At 62.3% G+C, this 23,631-nt stretch overlaps 2 protein-coding genes across 4 annotated transcripts in view; one reads left to right on the top strand and one right to left on the bottom strand.

The window, feature by feature from the left end:
* The window catches only part of SQSTM1 (sequestosome 1), a 13,095-nt gene extending 9,362 nt beyond the window's left edge, over window positions 1-3,733 (bottom strand). Inside the window, exons 1-4 of one of the 2 annotated variants that reach the window (XM_012660400.1) lie at window positions 3,449-3,733; window positions 1,071-1,166; window positions 380-609; window positions 147-288 (exon numbers count right to left, since the gene is read on the bottom strand). In XM_012660400.1, coding sequence (XP_012515854.1) covers window positions 147-288; window positions 380-609; window positions 1,071-1,166; window positions 3,449-3,653 — 673 coding nt within the window. In that variant the 5' untranslated portion in view covers window positions 3,654-3,733. Of the gene's footprint in view, window positions 1-146; window positions 289-379; window positions 610-1,070; window positions 1,167-1,615; window positions 2,693-3,448 lie in introns of those variants that run through there. The other variant, XM_012660399.1, reaches the window with a different exon arrangement.
* A 9,500-nt stretch (window positions 3,734-13,233) lies between these two features.
* On the top strand, window positions 13,234-23,120 carry MGAT4B (mannosyl (alpha-1,3-)-glycoprotein beta-1,4-N-acetylglucosaminyltransferase, isozyme B). 2 transcript variants are annotated; one of them, XM_012660398.1, is made up of 15 exons: window positions 13,234-13,512; window positions 18,823-19,008; window positions 19,084-19,224; window positions 19,311-19,444; window positions 19,810-19,856; window positions 20,071-20,184; window positions 20,370-20,445; window positions 20,606-20,720; window positions 21,031-21,161; window positions 21,355-21,462; window positions 21,555-21,748; window positions 22,110-22,188; window positions 22,267-22,354; window positions 22,452-22,564; window positions 22,654-23,120. In XM_012660398.1, exons 1-15 carry the CDS (start codon window positions 13,416-13,418, stop codon window positions 22,675-22,677), a joined length of 1,647 nt encoding a protein of 548 aa, XP_012515852.1. In that variant the 5' UTR covers window positions 13,234-13,415; the 3' UTR covers window positions 22,678-23,120. The 2 variants fall into 2 exon arrangements, with proteins under 2 accessions (XP_012515852.1, XP_012515851.1); XM_012660397.1 differs by lacking the exon at window positions 13,234-13,512 and adding an exon at window positions 16,872-17,437.
* The last annotated feature ends 511 nt before the right edge of the window (window positions 23,121-23,631 follow it).

The raw sequence follows: 23,631 nt of genomic DNA, 5'->3' as shown, positions 1-23,631 counted from the left end.
TCGCCCCATCTGTGAAACGGAGATAATACTCCCCACTTTACAGGGCTCCTGTGAGGACTGAAGGGCGTGGCAGGAATTCCGGACCGGGGAGGGCAGGGCTGCCTGGCGACCCGCCACGCAGAAGCCAGTTCAGACACGAGCCTCACCTGCCTCCGCGGGGGGGCTGGGGCGGGCATCCCCTGCCCGAGGAGGACGCGGGCTCCAGTTCCCTGGTGGGCCCATCTCCCAGCCTGGCCACCCGAAGTGCCCGTGTTTCAGCTTCCGGAGCCAGCGGCTGTGAGAGAAGCCCTGGGGGAGGAGTAAGCAGAGGGCAGGGCAGTGAGGGGCAGGGGCTCCCGCCACCCTGCGCCCCCCCAGCCTGCACGGAGGGCCTGCTCACCTCGGAGGGGTGCCCGGAGGGACTGGGGAGCGCGAACTTGGTGTGCCCCCTGTGCAGGCCCTTCCCCTCGCACACAGCACACAGGTCGTAGTCTGGGCAGACGCCGCACTTGTAGCGGGTTCCCACCACAGGCCCGTTGCACCCATCGCAGATTACATTGGGGTGCACCATGTTGCGGGGTGCCTCCTGAGCATACAGGGGGCGGTGGTCCCGCCGGCACTCCTTCTTCTCTGCAGGGAGGGTGGAGAGAGCATCAGGGCACGGCCCTCTGGCGTCCTCCTCCTCCATCATCACTGCGGGACTGTCACAGTCAGCAAGGCGCCTGCCCCGCCCCCCGCACCCAGTCCACACGGACTTCAGCTGCTCAGATGACAGCAACAGCAACCAAGAGCCTGTGAGGAGGTTCCCAGTCCCAGCGCCGGCTAACCAGGCACCTGTGGCCCAGGCAGCAGAGAAGCAGCAGGGGGACAGGTGTGCACACCTTAGGCCTTGCTCCTACCAAGGTCCCCAAAGCTGCCCCAGCCCTATGGTGATCACGGATTCCTCTTTCTCAGGCCAGGTGCAGTATTTGTTACGCCCCTGTCTTACACAGCCCTCAGACTCCTGACCCCTTCTTTGGAAGAAATTAAAGTCCTATTTTTGCTCAGCCGGGAGCACCTGGTTTCACGCAGTGCCCCAGAGCAGCACTTACCTTTAATGTAGATTCGGAAGATGTCATCCTTCACGTAGGACATGGCCATTGTCAGCTCCTCATCACTGGAAAAGGCAACCAAGTCCCCATCCTCATCTAAGTTGTTTAAAAGATGACACGTATGAGACCAGGCGAGGTGGCTCACGCCTGTAACCCTATCGCTCTGGGAGGCAGAGGCAGGAGGGTTGCCTGAGCTCAGGAGTTCGAAACCAACCTGAGCAATAGTGAAACCCCCGTCTCTACTAAAAATAGAAAAATTAGCTGAGCACTGTCACACGTGCCTGAAGTCCCAGCTACTTGGGAGGTTGAGGCAAGAGGATCGCTTGAGCCCAGGAGTTTGAGGTTGCTGTGAGCTATGATGATACCACTGCACTCTACCCAGGGCGACAGAGTGAGATTCTGTTTCAAAAAAAAAAGGAAACCTGAACCCCCTTCCTTCCTCACTGCCCCCCTTCATATTAAAAAATAAATAAAAACAAAACACAACACATGAGCACCCAGGGACTCAGCTGGACACAAGCTGCTGAAATGGCCGAGGTCAGTACTAAAGGGCACCTGCGAGGCTGTAAACTGGAGCCCCCTGCCTGAGCTGAGAGGAAGCAGGGGCGAGAGGCGAGACTGCACCTGCGGCCTGGCACTGCTGGATGGCAGGTGCTCCATCCTGGGCCCTGGACCGCAGCTGCACGCAGGAGGCGGAGGGTGTGTACAGGGGCGGCAGCAACAGCCGGCTGCCTGCTGCCCGGCCTCTGGGCCAGCTGCCCCTTCAGAAAGGTGTCCCCTCAGTCCACATCTGACCAGGCCCAGATCCATCTTCAGCTGTGGGAGATCCCTGCCCAAGCCCTGCTCCCAAGGGGCCCAGCCCTCTTATAAGGCCTTGGACTTCTAGTGGTTTAGGAGTAAAAGGAGATAGATGAGCCCATCTGCCTGCTTCCTCCCCCAACAAAGCTAATAAAAAAGGTATGTAGTTTTTACATGTTAGCTCAAATGGTTTTAAAGCACCGCCATGCAGGCCAAACTGCACCCCACAGCTGCAGGCTGGACAGGCCTGTGGGCCACCAGAGGCAACATCTATCACAAAGAACAGGAGGGGCACCAAGAGGGGGAAACAACCCAAATGCCTCTCAAGTAATGACCAAATAATCAAACTGTGGCCTGTCCGTACAACGGAACGTTATTCGGCCACAAAAACAAATGAAGTACCGATACGTGCTATGACCCAGGTGAGCCTCGAGCACGTTATGCCCAGTGAAAGAGACCCCTTGTGAGACTACAGTGTATGACTGCATCTGCATGAAACGTCCCGCCAGGAAAAGGAACAGACACAGAACGCAGATCAGTGGTTGCCAGGGGGATGGGAGGATGGCGAGATGACAGATAAAGGATGTGGGGATTATAAAGTGAAGAAAAGCTTCTAAAATTGTCACGATGGTCTACAAACCTATCACTATGCAAAAAAACCACTGAACTGTTCACTTCAAATGGGTGAATTGTATGGTACGTGACTTATAGCTCAATAAAGTTGTCACAAAACTCCTCTTTTTGAAGAACAGGAGCGGCAGGCAGGCTGGCAGCACTCCAGAGGGAGGTCCCACTCCTGCCCCCTCCCAGGGGCCGGCCATGGCCGCCGGCCTCCCTCCCTGTGCCTCCCTCCCTGCCACCACAACCTCCAACCCCACCCCCAGGAGCCACTGGTCACACCAGTGCAGCAGGACACGCAACTAGCTCCTGGGCTTCTGTCCCCACCCCAGCACCTCTGAGGAACGTTCCGATCCTGTGGCTGCGCGGCCAGGGCGACGACGTCTGCACCGAGCCTGGCCTCCCGGCGCCCAGGGCCCCACCTCCCGCGCGTCCCGGCTCCCGGGCCGGGCCACAGCGCCCCGCGCTGGCGTACCCGCGCCGTTCCCTGTCCCCTGCCAGCCCTTCCTCCCGGCTGCCCTGCCCGGCTCTTCGGGGGCCTTATCTGAACCCGCCGCCTGGCGCAGCAACGTCCGGTGTAACCCGAGTGCCCGCCTGACCGCTCCGTCCCCGCGGGGAGCCTAGAGGACGCACTGGCGCGTCCTCGCCAAGCCCTGCGCCCTCGGGGACGGGGAGGAGCGGCATCTCACGCCCCCAGGCCTGACCGCCCCAGGCACCAGAGGGACGGCGCCGAGCAGCGAGAACAGGGTCGGGACCGGGCCTCGGTCTCCGAGGTCACCAGGCTGGTACCGAGGCCGAACTGGGGCCCACGCCGGCCACCGCCCGCCTCGTGGGAAGCCAGAGCAGTCCCCACTCACGGTCCGCCCCCCATCGCGAGAAGGAAGCGGGCGACCCTCCCCGCCCCGCAGGCCCCGCCGCCGGCGGCCCGGCCCGGCCTGCGTCACCGCCCGCCGGCCGCTCACCGCGGTAGTGGGCCTGGAAGCCGCCGGGCCGCAGCCCGGGGAACAGACCGGCCACCCGACTCAGCAGCCGCTCGCAGGGCCCGGGCCCAGCCGCGGCCTCGGCTTCCGCCTCAGGCTCGGGGCTGAAGCAGAAGCTGAAGCGGCGGATCTCGCGCGCCGCGTCCTCCTTGCCCAGAAGGTAGGCCTTCACGGTAAGCGACGCCATGGCCCCCGCCCGAGCACCAGCCGCGCAGCACCCCCGCCGCCGCCGCACGCGCCTTTTATAGAGGACGCGGAAGCCCCGCCCCGCCCGGCCTCCCGAGGGCGTGGCCTGCCCGCGCCCGTCCCCGCCCTCGCCGCCGCGCGCGAGCCTCCCTGGCGGGGCCCCGCGCCCGCTCCCCCTGCCCGCTGCCGCCCCCCTGGGTGCCCCCGGGACCCTCACTCACTGCGGACCCCTCTCTTCACTACCCCCGGTACACTGGGGACCCCAAGAGGCCGGCCTCGGCACCTATCCGGGCCCGGGCTCCGGCCTCCGCCCTGAGGGAAGGTGATGGGCGGGGGTCCCACCCCACGCCCCTCCCAGACCGGGGCCTGGCCGTGACTCAGCAGTAGTCGCCAGGCCGCCGTGACTCAGCGTTATAGTCCCCAGGCTGCGGGGGACGCCCAGTGGAGGGGGACACGGAGAGGCCTGATACCGTCCGGTGGGCACCGCTTTCCAGAACGCGCGGGCTCCCAGGGGGCTGTCCCGCCCTGCCATGGCGGCCTCCCAGGTGGCAGCCTGGTCCATTGTCCATAGCATCTCCATGATGGGCCCTGCCGGGTTGAGGGGCAGACCTTGAGTCTGGCCCGAGCGCCACAGGAGCTCCCCGTCTAACAGGGGTGCAGGTGAGAGGCGCCGGCAGAGCGCAGGGGCAGAGGCTGCGGAGCGCCCCGTCCCCACGCCGCCGCCGAGGAGCCAGCCGAGCCTTTCTGCAGCGCAGTAGCCACCGAGTGTTCCCTGCAGCCCAAGAGACTCCTGGGTGCGAGACACCGCCTGTCGGCACGGGGTTCAGCTCAGCAGGGGTTCAGCTCAGCAGGGGTTCAGCTCAGCAGGTGGTGGCCAAGGCCCGGGGCTCAGGCCTGTCGGCCCCACAGGAAGCCAGGGGGTCACACCAAATCCCTCCAGCTAGGAATCAAGATACACTGCTACTGTGTGACCAAAGTGGCCTGTTCTCAAGGCCTGCGCGAGAAGTTGGTCAGGAAGGGCATGTCGCCCTGTGGAGCCTCCCAGGCAGGGTCCCGTGGGTAGGAGGTGCGACCACCTGCCTCACACTGTTGTCCTTTCAGGGTGGCCTGGTGGGAGGAGGATCTCCAGGGTGGGGACCCAGAGACCACGGGCGCGTTGGGTGGCTTGTGGCTGGTCGGCCTAGCCAGGTGCGAGGGGGGTTTGCCTGTGGGGCACAGCAGGGGCTTAGCACAGGTGTGACCGAGCCTTCCCACAGGGCTTCCCGGAGTGGGCAAGGCCGGTAAAGAGTACGGTATGGTCCCCCCTCAGGACAGTCCCTGCATCCAGCTGTGAGCCTGCGGGACCCACTCCCCTGTAGGCAGGCCCGTGGTGCCAGGGATGGGGCCTGCGGGCCAAAGGCCTGCGGACAGGTGCTGGAGCGGTGACTCAGCAGCCCTGCGGGAAGGCCCCCGCCCCCAAACTAGCGGCTGCCACTAGGAACGCCTTTGCTTTCTCACCGTTTGGCCCTTTCAGACCGTGGTGGGTTTCGGGGAGGGGGCAGAGACTCCGGCAGAAAAGAAGCCGGGGCGCTGGGGAGACCCCAGGCCGGGCCCTTCCCGGCATGCCCCGCGGCCGTGCCGCCCTGCCCCCACCCCACCGAGGCGGCAAGAGGTAAACAAGGCCGTGGCGGGGAACCCCCTGGTAGGGCCCTCTCCTCGCGGTCAGGTGGTCTGGCCGGCAGTGAGTCAGCGTCCCATGACTGCTGTCACAACACGGGGATCCCCGGCCCTCTGCGCCACCATCTCAGGGCGCTCTCGGCGGCGGGGGCGGGGAGCGGACCGGGGCCTGCACGAAAACGGCCTGCAGGGGCCAGGGCCCCTCTTCTGAGGCCTGCCGCCCTTCCGCTTCCGGGGTCGCAGGGAGCCCCCGGCCTCCCGGCGTCCACCGGCCGGTTCCCATCCTCCAGAGCCGGCGCGACACAGGCAGAGCCTGACACGGAAGTCAGGAGACGGCCGTCGACCACTTGCCGTCTTTGCGCACGTGGCCAGCCTGTGTCCTCGTCACTGCCGTGGGACTCGAGTTGCCCTTTCCAGTGGGCCCCGTAGCTGTGCTGGGTGTTCAGCGGCCCAGATTTGGGGCTGCATTTGGGGGCATCAGGGAGGAGACTGCGGAGGGGCTGCGGGGACAGAGTAGGGAGGCAGCAGAGACCTGAGCCCAGTGGGTCTGGGAGACAAGCAGGGGGGGGCGCAATGTCTGATTCTGTTTTTTGCCACCTGGTGCGTTGTAGCCACTTCCTCCGTTTTCCCCTTCCCGTTTCCTAAATAAGCCGTCCCTCAGCAATGGTTTTCCAAAGTTCATTTTCTCTGGGGTGTGGAGTCAAGTGTCCCCGTGCGTCCTCGGGCATCCAGAGGCAAGGCCGCCGTGAGATTCAGACAGCTTTTCTGGGCAATCCCTTAGGAGATTGAGGCCCACAGGGGACAAAGGCCCTCCAGGCCCTCAGGGCAGCCACGCCCTTCCACCCGCTCACAGGGACACACCCCTGCTCTGCGCCTAATCGCGCCAACTCCTTCCACCTGGGGACTTTCCCCAGGCTCTTCCTCTGCTCTGAAACCCTTTCCCCTCCTGCATCGTCCCACCCTAAATGTCACCTCCTCAGTGGGGCCTTCCCTGACCTTCCCTCTTGGAAAACGCCCTAAGCACTGCACATCACCTCGTTTTAGCCCTTTCCCGCTGAAGCCCTCAGCCCACAAAAGGTTTGGAAACAGCTTTCCAAAGGCAAAGGCGCTTGAGGCATAGAGAGACGTGGTCACAGAATTCAGTGATGCCAAGGTGTTGGGGAGTGGGGCACCAGAAACCCTCTGGCGCGGCTGCTGGAGGCCAGAGCAGCGGTTCTGGGGTTTGGCTGCCCGCGCTGGGGGCATTTCTCCAAATAAAGCCTCACAGGCTGGGCGCAGCGGGTCACGCCTGTAATCCCAGCACTCTGGGAGGCCGAGGCGGGCAGATTGTTTGAGCTCAGGAGTTCGAGACCAGCCTGAGCAACAGCGAGACCCCCGTCTCTACTAAAAATAGAAAGAAATTAATCGGACAACTAACAATATATAGAAAAAATTAGCCCGGCACGGTGGCGCATACCTGTAGTCCCAGCTACTCAGGAGGCTGAGGCAGGAGGATCGCTTGAGCCCAGGAGTCTGAGGTTGCTGTGAGCTATGACGCCACGGCACTCACTCTAGCCCGGGCAACACAGTGAGACTGTCTCAAAAAAATAAAAATAAATAAATAAATAAATAAATCCTCACACTCCCCACCATGGGGACGGGCAAGACCCCTGACCCCTACAGGCTCACTGAGGGGGCTCCCGACAATGCCTGGCAACGTGCAGGGGCCGTAGAGAGCGCTCTCCCACCAACGCCAAGTGAAGAGGCCTGCCGCTGGGCCATGTCGGCAAGTACTTGTCAGGGAGCTCAGCGCCGGGGATCGGCAGAAACTCTCACGTCTGATGGGACAGTGCCAGGGAGGCCTCTCCAGCGGGCTCAGGCCAAGGGCCGGGTGGCGGTCAATGGAATGGGGCCCGGGCCCTCGGGGCAGGCTGGGCTGAGCACGTCTGCGGGCCAGGCCTGTCCACGGCAGGCACTGGGCGGGACTCTTCGTACCACCGAGAAGGCCAACAGGCGCTTCACTCTCCCCGAAGCGCCCAGAGAGCCCACCTGGCGCTACTCTTCAGACCCATCGGAAGTGGTCCAGGCCACTGCTCCGCACGTCCCCTAAGGCTGTTCATGGAGTGGGACCTGTCCCTGCCTTGTTGTCTGGGACGCCCTGCAGCTGCAGGGAGGGGACTCTGAAGAGGGTCCAGATCTGATGGCCTTGCCTATTACCAGCCTTTCCCTTCCTTCACCACCCGGTGGCCAGAGACCTAGCCCCACAAGCAGAGGGCCAGCCTGACTGCAGAAGGTCTGGAAAGACAAAGGAGGAGCCGGGAGGAGTGGGAAGGAGGGCCTTGAGGACACCACGCCGTGATCCATGCAGAAAAGCAGTTCAAGAGGCGGGGAAGACCAGGTGTGGGAGCGGGTAGCGTGGCCTCCTCCAGGAAGCTCCAGTCCCGTCCAGAGCAGGTCGGGAGATTGGGGTCTCCTGGAGAGGGGTGCTGCAGGTCAGGTCAGGGCTGCACTCTAAGTAGGTGCACTGGCCCTCTCCCTCCCCAACCTACCCCCTTTAAAAACTCTGGAAAAGTTACGCGATTTTGAGGATCTAACCCTTTCCTGCTCCTAAAGTTCCCACGCCCAGCCTGCTCCCTGGGGCTCTATCTCCTCTCTCCCACGCCTGCCGTGGGTACTTACCAATCCCCCACCTCAGCTCTGGGCTCTGCAGCCCCCGCATGGCTCCCACCACTTCCCCCTTGACCAGCCTCCTGCGTTCCCACTGTGAGCACCCTCTCTGCTCCGCTGGTGTCCCCGCAGGTAGCGCGTGTGGGACGAGTAGCTGTGGTGTGTGAGGGTTAGACGTGACGTGTGCCGCACATCCACACGTCACGCAGCCCCGAGGCTCTGCGGTAAGTCACTTTGGGGTGATCTTTGAATAAAAGAGTAAAAGCACAATCCCTACTGGTGCTGGGCCGCGACCTACCATTGAGGGTAGGGTGACCCAAGGTTGGCCCACCAGAGCACTGTAGCTCCCTGGGTTGGGAAGGGACTTGGGACCCGAGCTAGCCAATGAAAGCTGGCTGGCTGGAAGCTAGAGCCAGCCCGAGAGCCTCTGCACCAAGCAAGAGAGCAAAGCTTGATCTTGGCATCCAAGCTGTAGGGCGCAGCACACCTCGTGCTGGACCACGAGATGGCTCAGGCCTGCTGACTTTGGCTTTGGTCGATTGTATGCAAGAGTACCGACCCACCAGCTCACACCTCACGCCTGCCCCAGGGTTGCCAACGGCAGTGCTGGTCACCACTACACAGGCCAGCAACCTGGGAGTCAGCCATGACCATGCTCTCTCCCTCAGACCACCTGCACTTCCTGTCGATTGTACTTCCTAATATTGACAGCAACGACAGCAGGAACACTCGTGTGGCACATCTTTCATGCCAGGAAACATTCTGAATATTTTGTGTGTATTAACTCACCTGTTCCCTTGAGGTGAGACCATGTGATTAGCTCTGGCCAAGGACCTGAGACAGAGAGCCATGTGTCACCCACAGGCCAGAGTGCTTGTTTATTGCCAATGCCAAAGCTTCCGGAGCCCTCTTGTCTCTTTGCCCAGGAAGCCTGAAATGTTCCTCTGGTAATTTCTCTAGCCTGGACAGGAACTACAGTGAGCACAGCCCCCAGAGGACCCTTGAAGGATATACAGTTTTGAGAAGTACATATACCTTTTTCTTTTTTGGTTTTTAGAGACAGGAGTCTTGCTGTGTTGCTCAGGCTGGTCTCAAACTCCTGGGCTCAAGTGATCATCCCACCTCTGCCTCCCGAATACCTGGGAATACAGGCACGGTCACAACACCTAAGTATACCTTTATTAAATCACGGTGGCAGAGGTGGTGGCTCACGCCTAGTCCCAGCACTTTGGGAGGCCAAGGCAGGAGGATCACATGAGCCCAGGAGTTCAAGACCAGCCTGGGCAACATAAGGAGACTCTATCTCTACAAAAAAGAAAAAATTAGCCAGGCGTGGTGGTGCGTGCACCTGTATCTCTAGCCACTCGGGGCACTGAAGCAGGAGGATCACTTGAGCCCAGGAGGTCGAGGGTGGTGTACCTAAGATCATACCACCGCACTCTAGCTTGGGTGACAGAGCAAGACCCTGTCTCTAAAAAAACAATTTTTTTTTTTAAGTCACAGAAATTTAGGGTTGTGAAATTTAGGCATAGTCAAGCCTGTCCTATCTCATTATTAGCCCTATTTTACTCCCAGGTAAATGGGCACAAAAAGGATTAACGTCACGAAACTATTAAGTGGTAGAGGCTGAATTATGAACCCAGGGGCTGTTTTCCTAGTACATGTTCTTGCCTTCAATGACGCACATTCTTGAAAGATTGTCCTGAGTCCATCTACTTTCCATCTCCAATCCTCCTGACCACCGCTCCCATTCCAGACATCTTTCTCCTGGCTGCTTGTGTCGCGGAGGAAAGACTTTTCCCCTGCCCTCGTAGGTTCAGGGTACGGGGGCCTGTGAATCGACCTGATGAAAGACAGATTGGAAAAAGAGGATTTTTATTCATTCACTAGGTGGTTAGAATTCGGGGGCTCATATCCAACTTAATAGGGGAAGGGGAAGGGGAGAAGGGCACTTAGAAAACATATGACCTTTGGGAAAGGTAAGAGTTTTGTGACAGTGGTTTGGGGGTGGTGGCGGACTTGGACTTCTACAGGGATAAGAGTCGATCTTAGCCTGGTTGCTCCCAGGGAGGAGGTTTGTGGCACTTGAGTTTTCGGGAGACCTTACTTTCAGGCGGATGAAGTTGTTCAGGTCAAAAGTCTACTCAAATGTTTTCACCTCTAAATAATTTTCATGCGCAGTGGTGTACTTTGGACTCATTTACCTACAACAACCCCTCCCTGTCCTTGCTTCCTCTCTGATTCTCACCTGCCCACTCCTGGCCTGCAAAGGATAATTTCAAAATGCAAGTACAGCCCCAGCCCCCACGCCTCTTCCTGCTTTGGACCTGATGCAGAGCTCCAAAGGTCAAAGCCCAGGTCCTTGACGAGGTGTGCGCAGTCCTGCACGCAGTGCAGTCCGGCCAGCCCTGGGCCGCCCCGGGCCCCGTGCCAGGCTCCTTTAACACAGCCTTTGCACGTGCTGGGCCATCTGGCCGCCAATGCCGAAGCTCCTCCTCCTCTCGCCTGGGTCTTGCTGCTAACCTCACTCCACCGGAGGCCATCTGCCAGTCCAGGCACGGTAATGTCCCCCATGACAAGCTTTCTGAGCCCCAGGGACCTTGCCTTTCCAGCACTGGGCGAGGTGGCTGTGGGCAAGACTGTGCCAAGGCAGTGACCAGGTCGATTTCTGCGCACGTGTGTCTGTACTGTGCGTATCGCTAGCGACTCAAGTGTGTCGGGCACACGGTGGACACACAGAACATTTGTTATGAATGAACAAGAGACTGAGGCGTCTAAGGAAAGGGCTATCAGCTTGACGAGGTGAGGCTTCAGGCAGGGCTGCCAAACTCACTGTGCCAGAGATGCCCTTAGTATCTGCAGAAGACGAAGGACTCAGAACCATGTTTTGAAATGCACTGCTTTACCAAAAAAAATTTTTTAACTGAAATGCAAATGTCGAAATATAAAAACATGTTCGTGATATATAAATATCTGTAATTCTTTATTAACTTATAAAAATTATAAGACCTAGAGGCAGAACTAATAAGTACCAGAAATATAAAGTTACTGCTGTGAATGTAACCACTATTTTGAAGTGTCTACAGCACCTGTAGAGCAACATGTGAAAAGTCCCTGTGATCTGTCACGACAGTCACCGGGGCTGTTAATTTTGCTGGACTTTGCTATTCCACTCACACAAGTTTCAGTTAGGTTAGTGAAAATAAGGATGGGGGTTTTTCTCACCTCAGCTCCTGGACCGCCCCAATTCTGGGTCCCTGGACCGACCACAGGTTAAGGAGGATAGAAGGAGCGGCCCCTCCAAGGGCTGTCTCAGGAAATCTCGGGAAGACAAAGTGGGCCGGGGGCTGGCAGGTGATCCCAACGCAAAAGGGCATTTCGCTGTGTGGAAAGCAGGAAGGGCAAAGAAGGAAAGGCCCACAGGCTGGGGTTTGGAGAGAAAGCAGGACTTGTGTGTGCCCATTTGGCTGCAGGCAGGAGTCGCCGTCCTGAGGCACAAGAGCGCCTCACTCCTAGCACAGGTGACAGGCATTGCTTACCTGCCTGGAAGTGCAGGGAATTTAGGTTGCAGGCAGGCCCAGATGAATTGATCACTGCAGCGGAAAACAACCGCTGCCTCTGTTTCAAAGGGAGATGGTTGGGAATGAATGGGCTGGAGTGAGAGTCAGGGTAAATGCCCCCACTCCCCCAGACATCAGGCTCTCCTGACCCCTCATCCCAGCTCCTCCTGCCCCAGAGCCACTGAGTATGGAGGGGGAGGGGACTCAGAAGAGCTTCCCAGACTCGGTCACTGATAGAACATCTTCTTCATTTTTACTGGTTTAATAATTTTAATATTTTTCCTTAAATAAACTCACTTTTAAAGTTAAATACTTATTTTAAAAAAATTTCAAGACTCTTTATATCACAATCCAAATGAAAACCATTATCCTGGCCGGGCACGGTGACTCACCCCTGTAATTCTAGCACTCTGGGAGGCCGAGGCGGGCGGATTGTGTGAGCTCAGGAGTTCGAGACCAGCCTGAGCAAGAGCGAGACCCTGTCTCTGCTAAAAATATTAAGAAATTGGCTGGACAACTAAAAATATATAGAAAAAATTAGCCGGGCATGGTAGTGCATGCCTGTAGTCCCAGCTACTCGGGAGGCTGAGGCAGGAGGATCGCTTGAGCCCAGGAGTGGGAGGTTGCTGTGAGCTAGGATGACGCCACGGCACTCTAGCCCGGGCAACACAGTGAGACTCTGTCTCCAAAAAAAAAAAAAAGAAAAGAAAACCATGATCCTTTGCCACAAATAGAAGACATCCGTGAAAACACAGGAACACAAAACAGTGCAGTTTCCTCCAGAAGGCTCCAACGAGGCCGGGTCTCCGGCTCAGAAAGTTCCTTAGCAGGTCCGGAGCGCAGTGCGGAGCACTGACGGTTGGAGCCCGACGCCTTAACGGCCCCTGGGTCAAGCCTGCCCGGGCGCCCCTGCTCCTGGCGACAGCATCTCCGTAGGGGCGACGTCCGGACCCCACGGAGCCCGAGCCCGGGCCCTGGGCTTGCACCCTGCCCTCCGGGCGCGGGCTGGGCCGCGGCGAGGCCCCGAGGCGCTCCCAAATGCTTGCCCAGGGGCGGAGCCGGGCCGGTCCCTCTGCACCTTCCCGGGTCCCGCCAGGTCTGCGGACGGCCGCGTTCGGGAGTGGGGGCTCGGCCTGCCCCGCCCTGCCCCGCCCGCGCCGGCCGGCTCGGGGCCGCTCCCTGCTCCGCACAGGCGCACGCCGGCCCCGCTCCCGCGCACGGAGAAGGAGCCCGCGCCCCGCTCGCCCGCGTCCGGGGACGGGACGGGTCCGGGAAGTGCCGCGGGCGCAGTCGCCCAGGAAACGCCGCTCGGGCCCTGCCTGTCCCCTCCCACCTGCTAGACCCCCTGGGACCCGGCAAGGGCCTGAGGTCCCCGGAGGAGGGCGGCCCGGGTCTGCGTGTGGGGCTCACAAGGAGGACGTTCCGGAGAAGGGGTGCGGGGGCTCGGGGCGCGCCGCCTCCGCTGCACGCGACCGGTTTTGGGTTGGCCCGGCTTGGCCGGCCCGGGGGTTGCGGCCGCGTCGGCCCACGGCCCGGCCGCCCGGCGGCCCCCTGCCCCGCCCCCTCGTGGCGGCGGCGGCTGCTGCGGCCCCTTTAAATCCGGGCCGCCCCGCCCTTCGCTGTCGACTCCGCGGCGGCCCCGGATCCAGGCCGGGCCGCGGCTCCCGCCGCCCAGCCCAGCCCAGCCCGGCCCGGCGCGGAGGCGAGGCCGCCCGTGCGCGCCCCGGAGCGGCAGCCTGCGAGGTCCCCGGCCCGGTCCGCACCCCGGCCCGGCCCCGGGCCCCAGCCCCTCCGCGCCCCGGGGCCGGGGCCCCCGTCGCCTCCTGGCCCCCGCGCCCGGGCCCCGGTCCCCCGGGCCATGCGGCCTCGGCCCCGCGGGCGCCCGCCGCGCACCGGAGGAGATGAGGCTCCGCAACGGCCCCTTCCTGACGCTGCTGCTCCTCTGCCTGTGCGCCCTGCTCTCGCTCTCCTGGTACGCCGCCCTCGGCGGCCAGAAAGGTGAGCCCCGCCGCGCGGCCCGCACCTGGCGCACCTGGGCGGCGGCCGGAAGCGGACGCGGGCGCCCCTTCCCCGCTGGGGCGGCCAGGCAGGACGCCCCTCCCATCCTCGCGCCCGCTGGGTCGCTGCCGGAGCGACGAGATTCCCCCCGGCCTGGCCCGGTGGGGCGCTGGGGACCGACCTCCGCGGGCGCAGTTTCCCCGATGCCGGGGTGGGCGCTGCCGCCGGCGAGCGGAGGACCCGGAGTTTTCGGAGAGGGGCAAGACGCAAGGTCACGGAGGTAGCTGTGACCGGGGAGTCGCAGGGCGCCAGCCCCGGTTACCTGGGCGGGAGCAGGCACAGTGTCACACGGGTGTGAGGGGGCAGCCAGGCGCTCCTCCTGTGCACCCCAGCCCGGTGCTGCTCCTGCCTGTGGTGCTCCTCGGAGCCCCCTGCAGCCCTGTCCGTGACATCGGCCCAGAGGACTCCTCAGCAGGTTCCTGGGAGCCCAGGAGGCCTGTGGCTCCCGGCCCGTGGGAGTAAGTGAAGGCCTCCTGAGCGGCCAGCCCAGCCCCTGCCCCGTAACTTACTTTGGGTGGCCCCGCTGGACCAACCCCCACCCCTACCCCTCCCACCCCTGAAGCTTGCTCAGGCTCCCAGGCCCTCTGGGCTGGCTGGCACACTTGGGGGCGGCGGGTGCCAGCAGACCCCAGCATTGGCTGGAGTCACTCGCTGGTGGTAGGGGTGGTTTGGGCCGATGGGGCCTGAGGCTCTTGTCCCCCCAGCCTGAAGCACAGGAGGTGCAGGGAAGAGCTGCTTCCTTCCTGCCTCAGCCTTCCTGCTGGAGGCCCAAGCAGGATCAGGCCGGGCCAGCCGACCTGCCCCTCTCCCACCAGGCTTCCCTGTTCCCCAGCAGCACACTAAACGTGGCTGTGAGAGGACCTAGAGCCTTCCTGGCCCCCAAGCCCTGCTACCCCCGCTGGGCTCCTGCTAGCCCAGCCCAGTCTACTGCACTCGTCCTTGGGGTAGAATCCTGGGCTGGCCTTGGGCCTCCAGGGTCAGAATCACAGCCCAGGGACTCAGGGAAACTGCTAGGGCCTGGCGCAGGGAAGGGCCTGGCTGGGGCAGAGTTCTTTGCAGGTAGGGTGTGTCACCTGCGGGAGGGCATTCTAGCACTTGGGAGAGTGGCCATGAAAGCAGACTGGCACGGAGGCCCAGGTGGGCCATATCTGAAGGCTAGGGCACGTCCGTCCATGTGGGTCGGTGGTGAGCCCTTGCACCCAGTTCCACAGCTCCTGTGCCTCCTGCAGCAGCCATACGCCTTCAGGCTGGTGTCAGGAGCCCCACCAGTGTGCCTCTGGAAGCCCAGCTGGCCACAGGGAGCCAGTCTCAGGGAGCAGCAGACTGAGGGTTTACAAGTGGCTCCATCTAGGGCCTACTGTGCCTGGGAGAGGCATCAGGTGGCTGGCATCCGAGGGCCTGGGGAGCAGGAGGGCACCCCCAGCCAGAGAAGGGTAGGGGCTTCGGTGCAAGGGTCCTTGCCCTCGGGGACGGAAGCCCACGAGCCAGGGAGGCATGGAGAAGAGGTGATCTGGGCCTGCCTTTTTGAAAGGCTCTCGCTCTTCCTGTGGGGGCCAGTAGGGCCAGGTCTTGGGAGTCCTCAAGAGAAGCCAGAAGTCTGGGCTATTGTGTGGACCCGTCTCATTCTTACATGCACATAACTGTATCAGGTCCCTGGCGGAGCCAGACTAAGCCAGTCTGAAGCCAGATGGGATCCTGGCCTCCAGATTGCCAGGGGTAGAGGTCTCAGGAGCAGGCCCAGTACTTACTAGAAAGGCAAAGGAACCAGAATTTTCAGGGAAGGGAGGAGGTGGGCAGGAGCCAGAGAGGAAGATTCAGCAGGAGCAGGTGGCATCCTGGAAGCCCAGGGTCAAGCCCAGGGTCAAGCCCAGGAAGGACTCTTGGCAAGATGGGCCTTGTAGGAGGATTTGGGGCCTAGTTTCACATCCTGCCTTGCTTGGCTAAGTTCGTGGAGCAGCTGTGCCGGTGTGCAAACCGTAGGCCCTGGGCCTGCACCTCCGCCATGATGGACAGCCCCCTGTGACCCCCAGGAGCGTGCAAGGCCCGGAGAAGAGGCAAACACCTGCCACCCACCTGCAGGTGAATGGCAGGCCGTTGGCTGGGCCTGGCACCTGCCTGTGCCCCTCGGAGTCTGTTCCCTTTCCCTCAGAACAGGGTGCAAGGGTTGTGCCCCCGCTTAGTCTTTAATGTCTCCCCAACCAAGAGGGAACCAGTGGGGGACATTGTGGTTTGTGGGCCGGGAGTGTCCCGATTACCCTGCCCTGGGTAGGAGGGTGAGAAAGGCCCCAGTCCTCACGGCTGCGGGGTATCTCCCAGTAGCTGGCGGAGCTGCAGCCCTTCCCAGGGCCAGCCCCACCACACCTCCCTGGGGCGGGGAGGTGTGGATGGAAGGAGAAGCCAAAGTCCCTCCAGCCGCAGCTTCCAGGAACCGCTGCCACAGCCCACCCACCCAGAGGGCCAGGGGCTCCTGGGCTGCCCCTCTCAGCACTTGTGCTCCTTCCAGGCCCATGAGGGCTATGGGGTGTCAGCGTGGCCTGGCAGAGCCTGGCATGAGGCCCAGCCCATGGGGAAGCAGTCATAGAGCTTGAGTTTCTGGCCTTGACAGGCAAGGACAGAGTGGACCCACAATCAGAGAAGCCAGGATCAAGGTCAAGCTGGGGGCCTTGCAGGGACAGGGCCTTCAGTGTTCAGGGAGATGACAGAAGGGCTGGTATGGACAGGTGTCCAGGGGGCTGGTCCCCTCCTGATAAACAAAGGACCTGGGCGGGAAGGGAGGCCATAGTGGGGAGCCAGCCGTGCCCGGGTCCAGGTGCCCAGAGCGATTCAGAGCAGCGTCGCCCACTGGCCTGTCCACCTGGACCTGGACGAGCTGATGCTGAGCAGACTTGGCCCGTGTAAGGCACAGAGGCAGGCTCGGGGAGCCCTCTGCCCTTCCCCTCATTTCACAGAGTGGCCCCGCCTCAGGGGCTGCTCCGGACAGGCCGGGGGCATAATCCACAAACCACAGTCCTCAGAGGACTCCATGGCTCCACTGCATGGGGGTGGGTGGGGACTGTCCAGGCCGGTCCGGAGCTCTGAGCTCCCTCCTGAGGGCGCCGGGGCCTCAGCACCTCCGGTACTCCTGGTCCTGCCAGCCATGTCCCTGTGGGCTGCTGCTGAGAGGGTTGGGGGTCAGGTTTCCAGGGTAACCCAGCCTCGAGCCCAGCTTCAGCCTCACAGATCACAGATCTGGTAACCCGACTCCCTTCCCTCCCCCAGGGGCTGCCCCCAGCTCTGCCTTGGCCTTGGGCAGGGCGTGGGTGCGGAGGATCTGCCTGGCTCCCCTCGCTCCTCTGGGCTGCCCCCTCTCTTCCCCTGGGACTTAGCACTTAGACCTCTGCCCCAGCTGCGGAAGCGGGTGTGTCCCGAAGTGACCAAACTTTGCCTTGTTGTGACTTTCCCTGCACCAAGCATAGGGGCCCAACACCACCCCAAGGCACACTGGGGGCCATGAACCCAGGGAGGTCAAGGAACAGAAGAGCTGCCTGGGGGCAGGGTGGTTCTGGAAGGCTTCCTAGACTGGGCAACTCGGAAGTAGGCGCTAGACACTGCACAGTTTTCATTAGGTCCGGAAGACAAGAGGGGATTCCGGCAGGAGCAACAGCGTGCGAAGGCGTGGCCGTTAGACACGGAAAAGCAGGCGGATGTAATGGCAGACGGAGGGCAAAGGCTAGGCGAGCGAAGGCCGAGTGCACAGCTGCGGGAACTGCCGGCTCCCAGCCGCACGGATGTTGTTTACCTTTCTCTCGCTCACGGGGCCCTGCCAGACCAGTGCAGCCAGCTGCCTGGCACCCAGCGATTCCTCCTCACTGCCAGCAGCACCCAGGTGGGGCCTGGCGGGACATGGGCTGGCAAGCGGACCCTTTTCTGAGGTGGCCCAGGCTTATCACAGGTCTGCAGAGACGCACACCGGGGCATTCAGAGCTTGTCCCTTCGCTGCTGTTGACTCTCCTTGAGCAACCCCTGGGCTGGTTTCTCAACTTTGGTTTGCTCCTCGGAGCCAAGGGGCGGGTGGGCTCCCGCAACTGCGGCTGCCACCCCGGGAGCCCGTGAGGCTGAGAACCCCGTGCAGAGTGAGCAACCAGCGACAGCCACGAGGACAGCGACCCTGTGCCCAGGCTCAGTCTATTTGGAGGGTGGCAGGAGGAGTCTAGGGAGGCTGGCTGTCCCCAGAGAGCCGCAGGGACGGTGCTGTCTTGGGGTGGGGATGCACCAGGAGCTCACAGTGCGGGCTGGAGAAAGAATTCTCACACCAGGAGTAGAATAGTTTTAGGAAAGAAAGTTTATTTTACTTCTCAAAGGCGGGAAGGCCACAACAGGAAAGTGGGGAGGATAGGAGGTTTCAGGTTATTTGGGAACAAAGAGAAAAAAAAAAGTAATTGTAGCCAACTGATAGCAAGCTGTGAAACTGTTGCGTGTGTTTTTTTAATTTTTTTCCTTCTCTGTGAGGCCGGCTTATCAAAGTCCTTGAAATGTAGTCCTGACGGCGGCTGAGGCAGAGAGCTGGGGGCTCGCTCCCTGCTGTCCGCTCGGAGCTCTTCAGGAAGCCCTCAGAGACAGCACTGGGGTCCCAGGTGTTGCATCGAACAACAGGAAGGGGCTTGTGCAGTGCGTTTTTCTTCAGAGGGGCAATGATATGCTGAGAGTGTATTTCTCTTTCCGTTTGGTAGTCTATTTTATGTTAGCTACTTAATTAACAAGGCCACGTTTCCCTGTCCGTGACATCGTCCCGGGAGGCAGGGGCTGAAGGGAGGAAGGGGAAGGCTGGGGTCTTGAGGAAGGGGCAGTCCTCAACCCTTGGGTGGGGCCTTGGGCACCCCTCCCCCCACTCCGGGAAGGAGCATGTGCCGTGCAAAGCAAGAGGGGCTAGAAGCCAGCGTGCAAAGAGAGTTCCGTCTTGGCTGTTCCGGCCCCTGCTCAGGGCTGCCCCACCTGGGGCTGGCAGCCGTGCCGTGCTCCCGCTTCAGACGGCTCGTCGGCTCGGGCAGAGTACTGGAAGAGCACTAATCCCCCGGCGGACGCCTCTCTCCCGCAAGCATGTGTTAGTGCAACTCTAGAGTGGCCCTATGTAACTCCAGATGTTCTTGTGTGGCAGGCACGGGAACAGATGTAGAGGGGCTAGTGCACAGATGTACCCCCGGCACACTCAAGGGGTGGGCGGCAGGTCAGCTCTAGGCCGCCCCCTGGTGACGGCGTGCATACCGCCTGCAGGCGACGTGGTAGACATTTACCAGCGGGAGTTCCTGGCACTTCGGGACCGTTTGCACGCGGCTGAACAGGAGAGCCTCAAGCGCTCCAAGGAGCTCAACCTGGTGCTGGACGAGATCAAGAGGGCCGTGTCGGAGAGGCAGGCTCTGCGAGACGGAGACGGCAATCGCACCTGGGGCCGCCTGACAGGTGAGCTCCGGGGCAGGACCAGGTGGGGGCCAGGCCGGCTGCGTCGTCTTAATCTGCCCCTTTTTGACCACCCAGAGGACCCGCGACTGAAGCCGTGGAACGTCTCGCACAGGCACGTGCTGCACCTGCCCACTGTCTTCCACCACCTGCCGCACCTGCTGGCCAAGGAGAGCAGCCTGCAGCCGGCCGTGCGCGTGGGCCAGGGCCGCACTGGAGGTAGGGCGTGGCCAGGGAGGGGTGCGAGGCGGGGGCCGGGGCGCTGCCCCGCGCCCGCCCCGTGCCACCCCTGCGTGTCCCCGCAGTGTCGGTGGTGATGGGCATCCCGAGCGTGCGGCGTGAGGTGCACTCGTACCTGGCGGACACTCTGCACTCGCTCATCTCGGAGCTGAGCCCGCAGGAGAAGGAGGACTCCGTCATCGTGGTGCTGATCGCCGAGGCGAGTGCGTGGGGGCCAGGGGCCATTCCGAGGAAGACCCGTGGCGCAAAATAACAAGAAGGAGAAATAAAAACGGAACATCATTCCCGAGGAAAGAGCTGTCAGAAGTTCAATCGTTAGTTTCATCACAGTTTATCAAGACAAAGTTTAAAAGACAGAAGCACTTTAGCGCCCCCTCGTGGAAAGGCCGGGTACCAGATGCCCCGCCACGGTCCTCTGTGCCCACTTACTCAGCCCTGGGCACCAGGGCTCACTCCCTCCACAGGCGGCACAGCTGAAGCCTGCGCCCCTCCCGCTCCCCCTTCCTCCCGGCCGGCCTTGGGGGGCTGCCCTGAGCTGAAGGAGGGTGTTTGGTCTCCCCACAGACTGACCCACAGTACACGGCAGCAGTGACGGAGAACATCAAGGCCCTGTGAGTACTGGCCATCCCAGAGAGCCGGTGCCGGGAGGGGGCTGTGGGGTGCCGGGCAGGCAGGGGTTGCTTCCCCTCCACGCCAGCACCCTCCCTCTGTGGGGAGGGGGCTCGTGTCTGCCTGGTGAGCCGCGAGAGGGGGGCAGGGTTTGGTTGGCTCGGCGCCCCTCGGCCCCTGGAGGCTGCACGCCCACTGGGCCTTCCCGCCCCTCAGGTTCGCCACCGAGATCCACTCGGGACTCCTGGAGGTCATTTCCCCTTCCCCCCACTTCTACCCCGACTTCTCCCGCCTCCGAGAGTCCTTTGGGGACCCCAAGGAGAGAGTCAGGTATTGGCACCCCCCGACCCCCGCCTGCGCTGAGAACCGCGTACGGCCCTTGCTGCAGCGCTCCCCAGTCTCCCCGGGAGGAGCCTACGTGAGGGTGGGAGGACAGGCCTGCCCACGCGGTGGCGTCTCTGCAGCGGCCACCCTGGAGGTGGAGGGTTTGAGCTCCTGAGGCCCCTGCCCCGCAGGTGGAGGACCAAACAGAACCTGGATTACTGCTTCCTCATGATGTACGCACAGTCCAAGGGCGTCTACTACGTGCAGGTCAGCCCTGGGACCCGCTACCCCGCCGCCCTGTCCCTGACTGGCCTTGGCGCTGAGCCCCGTCCTGCGGCACACCTGGCCAGCTCCGGTCAGATCTGGGTGATGGCCTGCCCTGCCCCCACGCCCGTCCTGAGTCCTGCGCCTCTGCCTGCCTGTGCAGCTGGAGGACGACATCGTGGCCAAGCCTCACTACCTGAGCACCATGAAGAACTTCGCCCTTCAGCAGCCCTCGGAGGACTGGATGATCCTGGAGTTCTCCCAGCTGGGCTTTATTGGTGCGCCCCGCGCCACGCCCCTCAGCGCGCTCCCCGCCTCTCTGCCGCCCGCCCGTCCCAGTGCTGCGCGGTGTCATGCTGTGATAGCCTTTGCCCCGACAGGGCCCGGCCTGTCCTGTTCCGTCTTCTCTCTGCACGGAGGGTGTCTCCCTCCACCGCCCCTGCCTGCCCCTGTGCCCACGCCCACCTGAAGCCCGCCCGCGGGGTTTGCTGTGGGAGTGGGCCCCTCCCGACGGCCCCACAGGGACTAAGAGGAAGTGGGCAGTGCAGCGCTGCCCACCCAGCACCCTCGTCCCCGTCCCACCCCCAGGGAAGATGTTCAAGTCGCTGGACCTGAGCCTGATTGTGGAGTTCATCCTCATGTTCTACCGGGACAAGCCCATCGACTGGCTCCTGGACCACATTCTGTGGGTGAAAGTCTGCAACCCGGAGAAGGATGCGGTGAGCGGGGCCTGCGCAGAGGCAGGCAGGGGCGCACGGGGCAGCGGCTCGCAGCGGCCAGCAGGGGCCGGTTCCTGGCGGCTGACAAGGAGGGCGCCACAGGCTACGGGTGGGCCCTGGTGGCCGCTGGGCAAGGCCAAGTTGCGGGAGGCCAGGCTGAGCTGAGCCCTAGGGTGTCGCCCTCCCTCCTCAGAAGCACTGTGACCGGCAGAAGGCCAACCTGCGGATCCGCTTCAAGCCGTCCCTCTTCCAGCACGTGGGCACGCACTCCTCCCTGGCAGGCAAGATCCAGAAACTGAAGGTGGGCTGCGCCCCGCGCTCACCCTGGGCGGAGCTGGCTGGGGCGGCTTGGGGTGGGGGCCGCGCCAGCACCGCGTCCCGCTGTGACCGCAGGACAAGGACTTCGGGAAGCAGGCCCTGCGGAAGGAGCACGTGAACCCGCCGGCTGAGGTGAGCACGAGCCTCAAGACGTACCAGCACTTCACGCTGGAGAAAGCCTACCTGCGCGAGGACTTCTTCTGGGCCTTCACCCCCGCCGCAGGGGACTTCATCCGCTTCCGCTTCTTCCAGCCGCTGCGCCTGGAGCGGTCAGTGCCCGCACCCAGAGGCCCGCTTTGGGGGCAGGGGCTGGGTGGCCACCAGGTATAGGCCTCACCACAAATGTCTAGGTCTTTAGGTGCCCCCAGCAAATTACTTATCCTCACCATGCCTCAGTTTACTTACCTGAAAACTGGGGCTCCTAAGGGTAGCTACCTTGCACATAACAAATCAGTGCCATTGCCTGTCACCACGGTCCCGGAGAAAGGCTCTGGTCGCCTTGCACAGCCTGATGGCTGCCCTGGTGCCCACCTGGTGTGCTCCTGGCCCGGGCCTGGCCTTGCTCCGCTGGGGCCCGGGCGTGTCCGGGGTGCCGGCCCTGCAGGAGCTCACGGGCCTGCCTGGCCGCAGGTTCTTCTTCCGCAGCGGCAACATCGAGCACCCGGAGGACAAGCTCTTCAACACGTCCGTGGAGGTGCTGCCCTTCGACGTGAGTGTGGAAGGGTGTGGGCGCGTGCTGAGGTCTGGCCCTCCCCTGGCCACCTGCTTCAGCCCTTTGTGTCCCTAGAACCCCCAGTCGGACAAGGAAGCCCTGCAGGAGGGCCGCTCAGCCACTCTCCGGTACCCACGGAGCCCCGACGGCTACCTCCAGATCGGTGAGTGGGGGTGGGGAGAGCAGACGCTGGGCTGAGCAGGTAGGCCCTGTTTGGGCTGGGGTGTGGGGGCTGCCCTCTCAGCACTGCCCTCCCCTAGGCTCCTTCTACAAGGGTGTGGCAGAGGGTGAGGTGGACCCTGCCTTCGGTCCCCTGGAAGCCCTGCGCCTCTCCATCCAGACCGACTCTCCGGTGTGGGTCATTCTGAGCGAGGTGAGGTGGGGCCGGGCACGCACGGGGCACAACCCCCAAAGCCCTGGCAGAGCTCTCAGGCCCGCTGACCCTTAGTCTGACTCTTCTAGATCTTCCTGAAAAAGGCCGACTAAGGGAGGTCTTCTGAGGGTGCACTGAGGATCGGCCTGGAGCCCACGTTTCCAGGGATGTCGTCGCTGCTGCCCCCGGAGGGCCAGGCACGCTGCCCAGGCCGCAGGATTGGGCCTGGAGCGGGCTCGGGCCGGCCTGGGGTCCCGCTGGCCCGGAGGCCCCAGGAGCTGGTGCTGCCAGCCCGCCGGGCTGCGGGAGGAGGCAGGCGGCCCCCACACTGTGCCTGAGGCCGGCCCGCGCCACCCGGAACCGTTCGCACCCGGCTGGCTCCCGTCAGGCTGTTTTAGAAGAGCTTTTTCTTGGGTGCCACTGTCTCTGGCGGGAACACTGGAATGCAGATACTACTTTATGTGCTGTGTTTTTTATTCTTGGATACATTTGATTTTTTCACGTAAGTCCACATATACTTCTTAAGAGCGTGACTTGTAATAAAGGATTAACGAAGTGCGTGCCTCAAACACGAGTGCTCTGGACAACTCCACCTCTGCCTTTGTGCTGTGCTTCGCTTCGCTTCACGTGTCTGGCCTGTGCCCAGTAGCCTTGCCGGGCCACCCCACGTATAGCAGCTGCTACTTCTGGTGGCATTTCCCAGTGTTCCCAGCAAGCATCTCTGTTGCCCTCACCCCCATTTCACAGGAGGGTCTGAGCCAGCCAGTCGGTAACCCACGGGTAGAGCCCACCCAGAATCCGGGTCCAGGCACCCAAAGCTGCCCCTGCCCTGTCAGGAACCCCCGCTGTTCTATCGTTGGTGCTCCGAGTATCTGGCTCCAGCTGGTTCCGGCTGCTTGAGACAAGGCCTTCCCTTTGCCCCTCAAGCCGAAGGCATTTCCCAACCTCTTTGTTACCCTGCTTCGTGGGTTTCAGCTCTGTCCTCATTCTGGGTCCCCAAGACTCTGCTCCTCTCTGGTCCCTGGTCTCTGACACCTTTAGGGTCTCCAGCCCACCCCAGGCCTTTG

This window comes from Propithecus coquereli, unplaced genomic scaffold, assembly GCF_000956105.1.
Source record: "Propithecus coquereli isolate 6110/MARCELLA unplaced genomic scaffold, Pcoq_1.0 Scaffold664, whole genome shotgun sequence".
Lineage (NCBI taxonomy): Eukaryota > Metazoa > Chordata > Mammalia > Primates > Indriidae > Propithecus > Propithecus coquereli.
This window is presented reverse-complemented; position numbering and strand designations above follow the sequence as displayed.

Coding starts and splice junctions, on each gene's coding strand:
- MGAT4B (XM_012660397.1), top strand. CDS start 17,062: ATGAACCCAGGGAGGTCAAGGAACAGAAGAGCTGCCTGGGGGCAGGGT. Junction 22,189..22,266: donor TGGAGGTGCTGCCCTTCGAC/GTGAGTGTGGAA, acceptor TTGTGTCCCTAG/AACCCCCAGTCGGACAAGGA. Junction 22,355..22,451: donor CGACGGCTACCTCCAGATCG/GTGAGTGGGGGT, acceptor GCCCTCCCCTAG/GCTCCTTCTACAAGGGTGTG.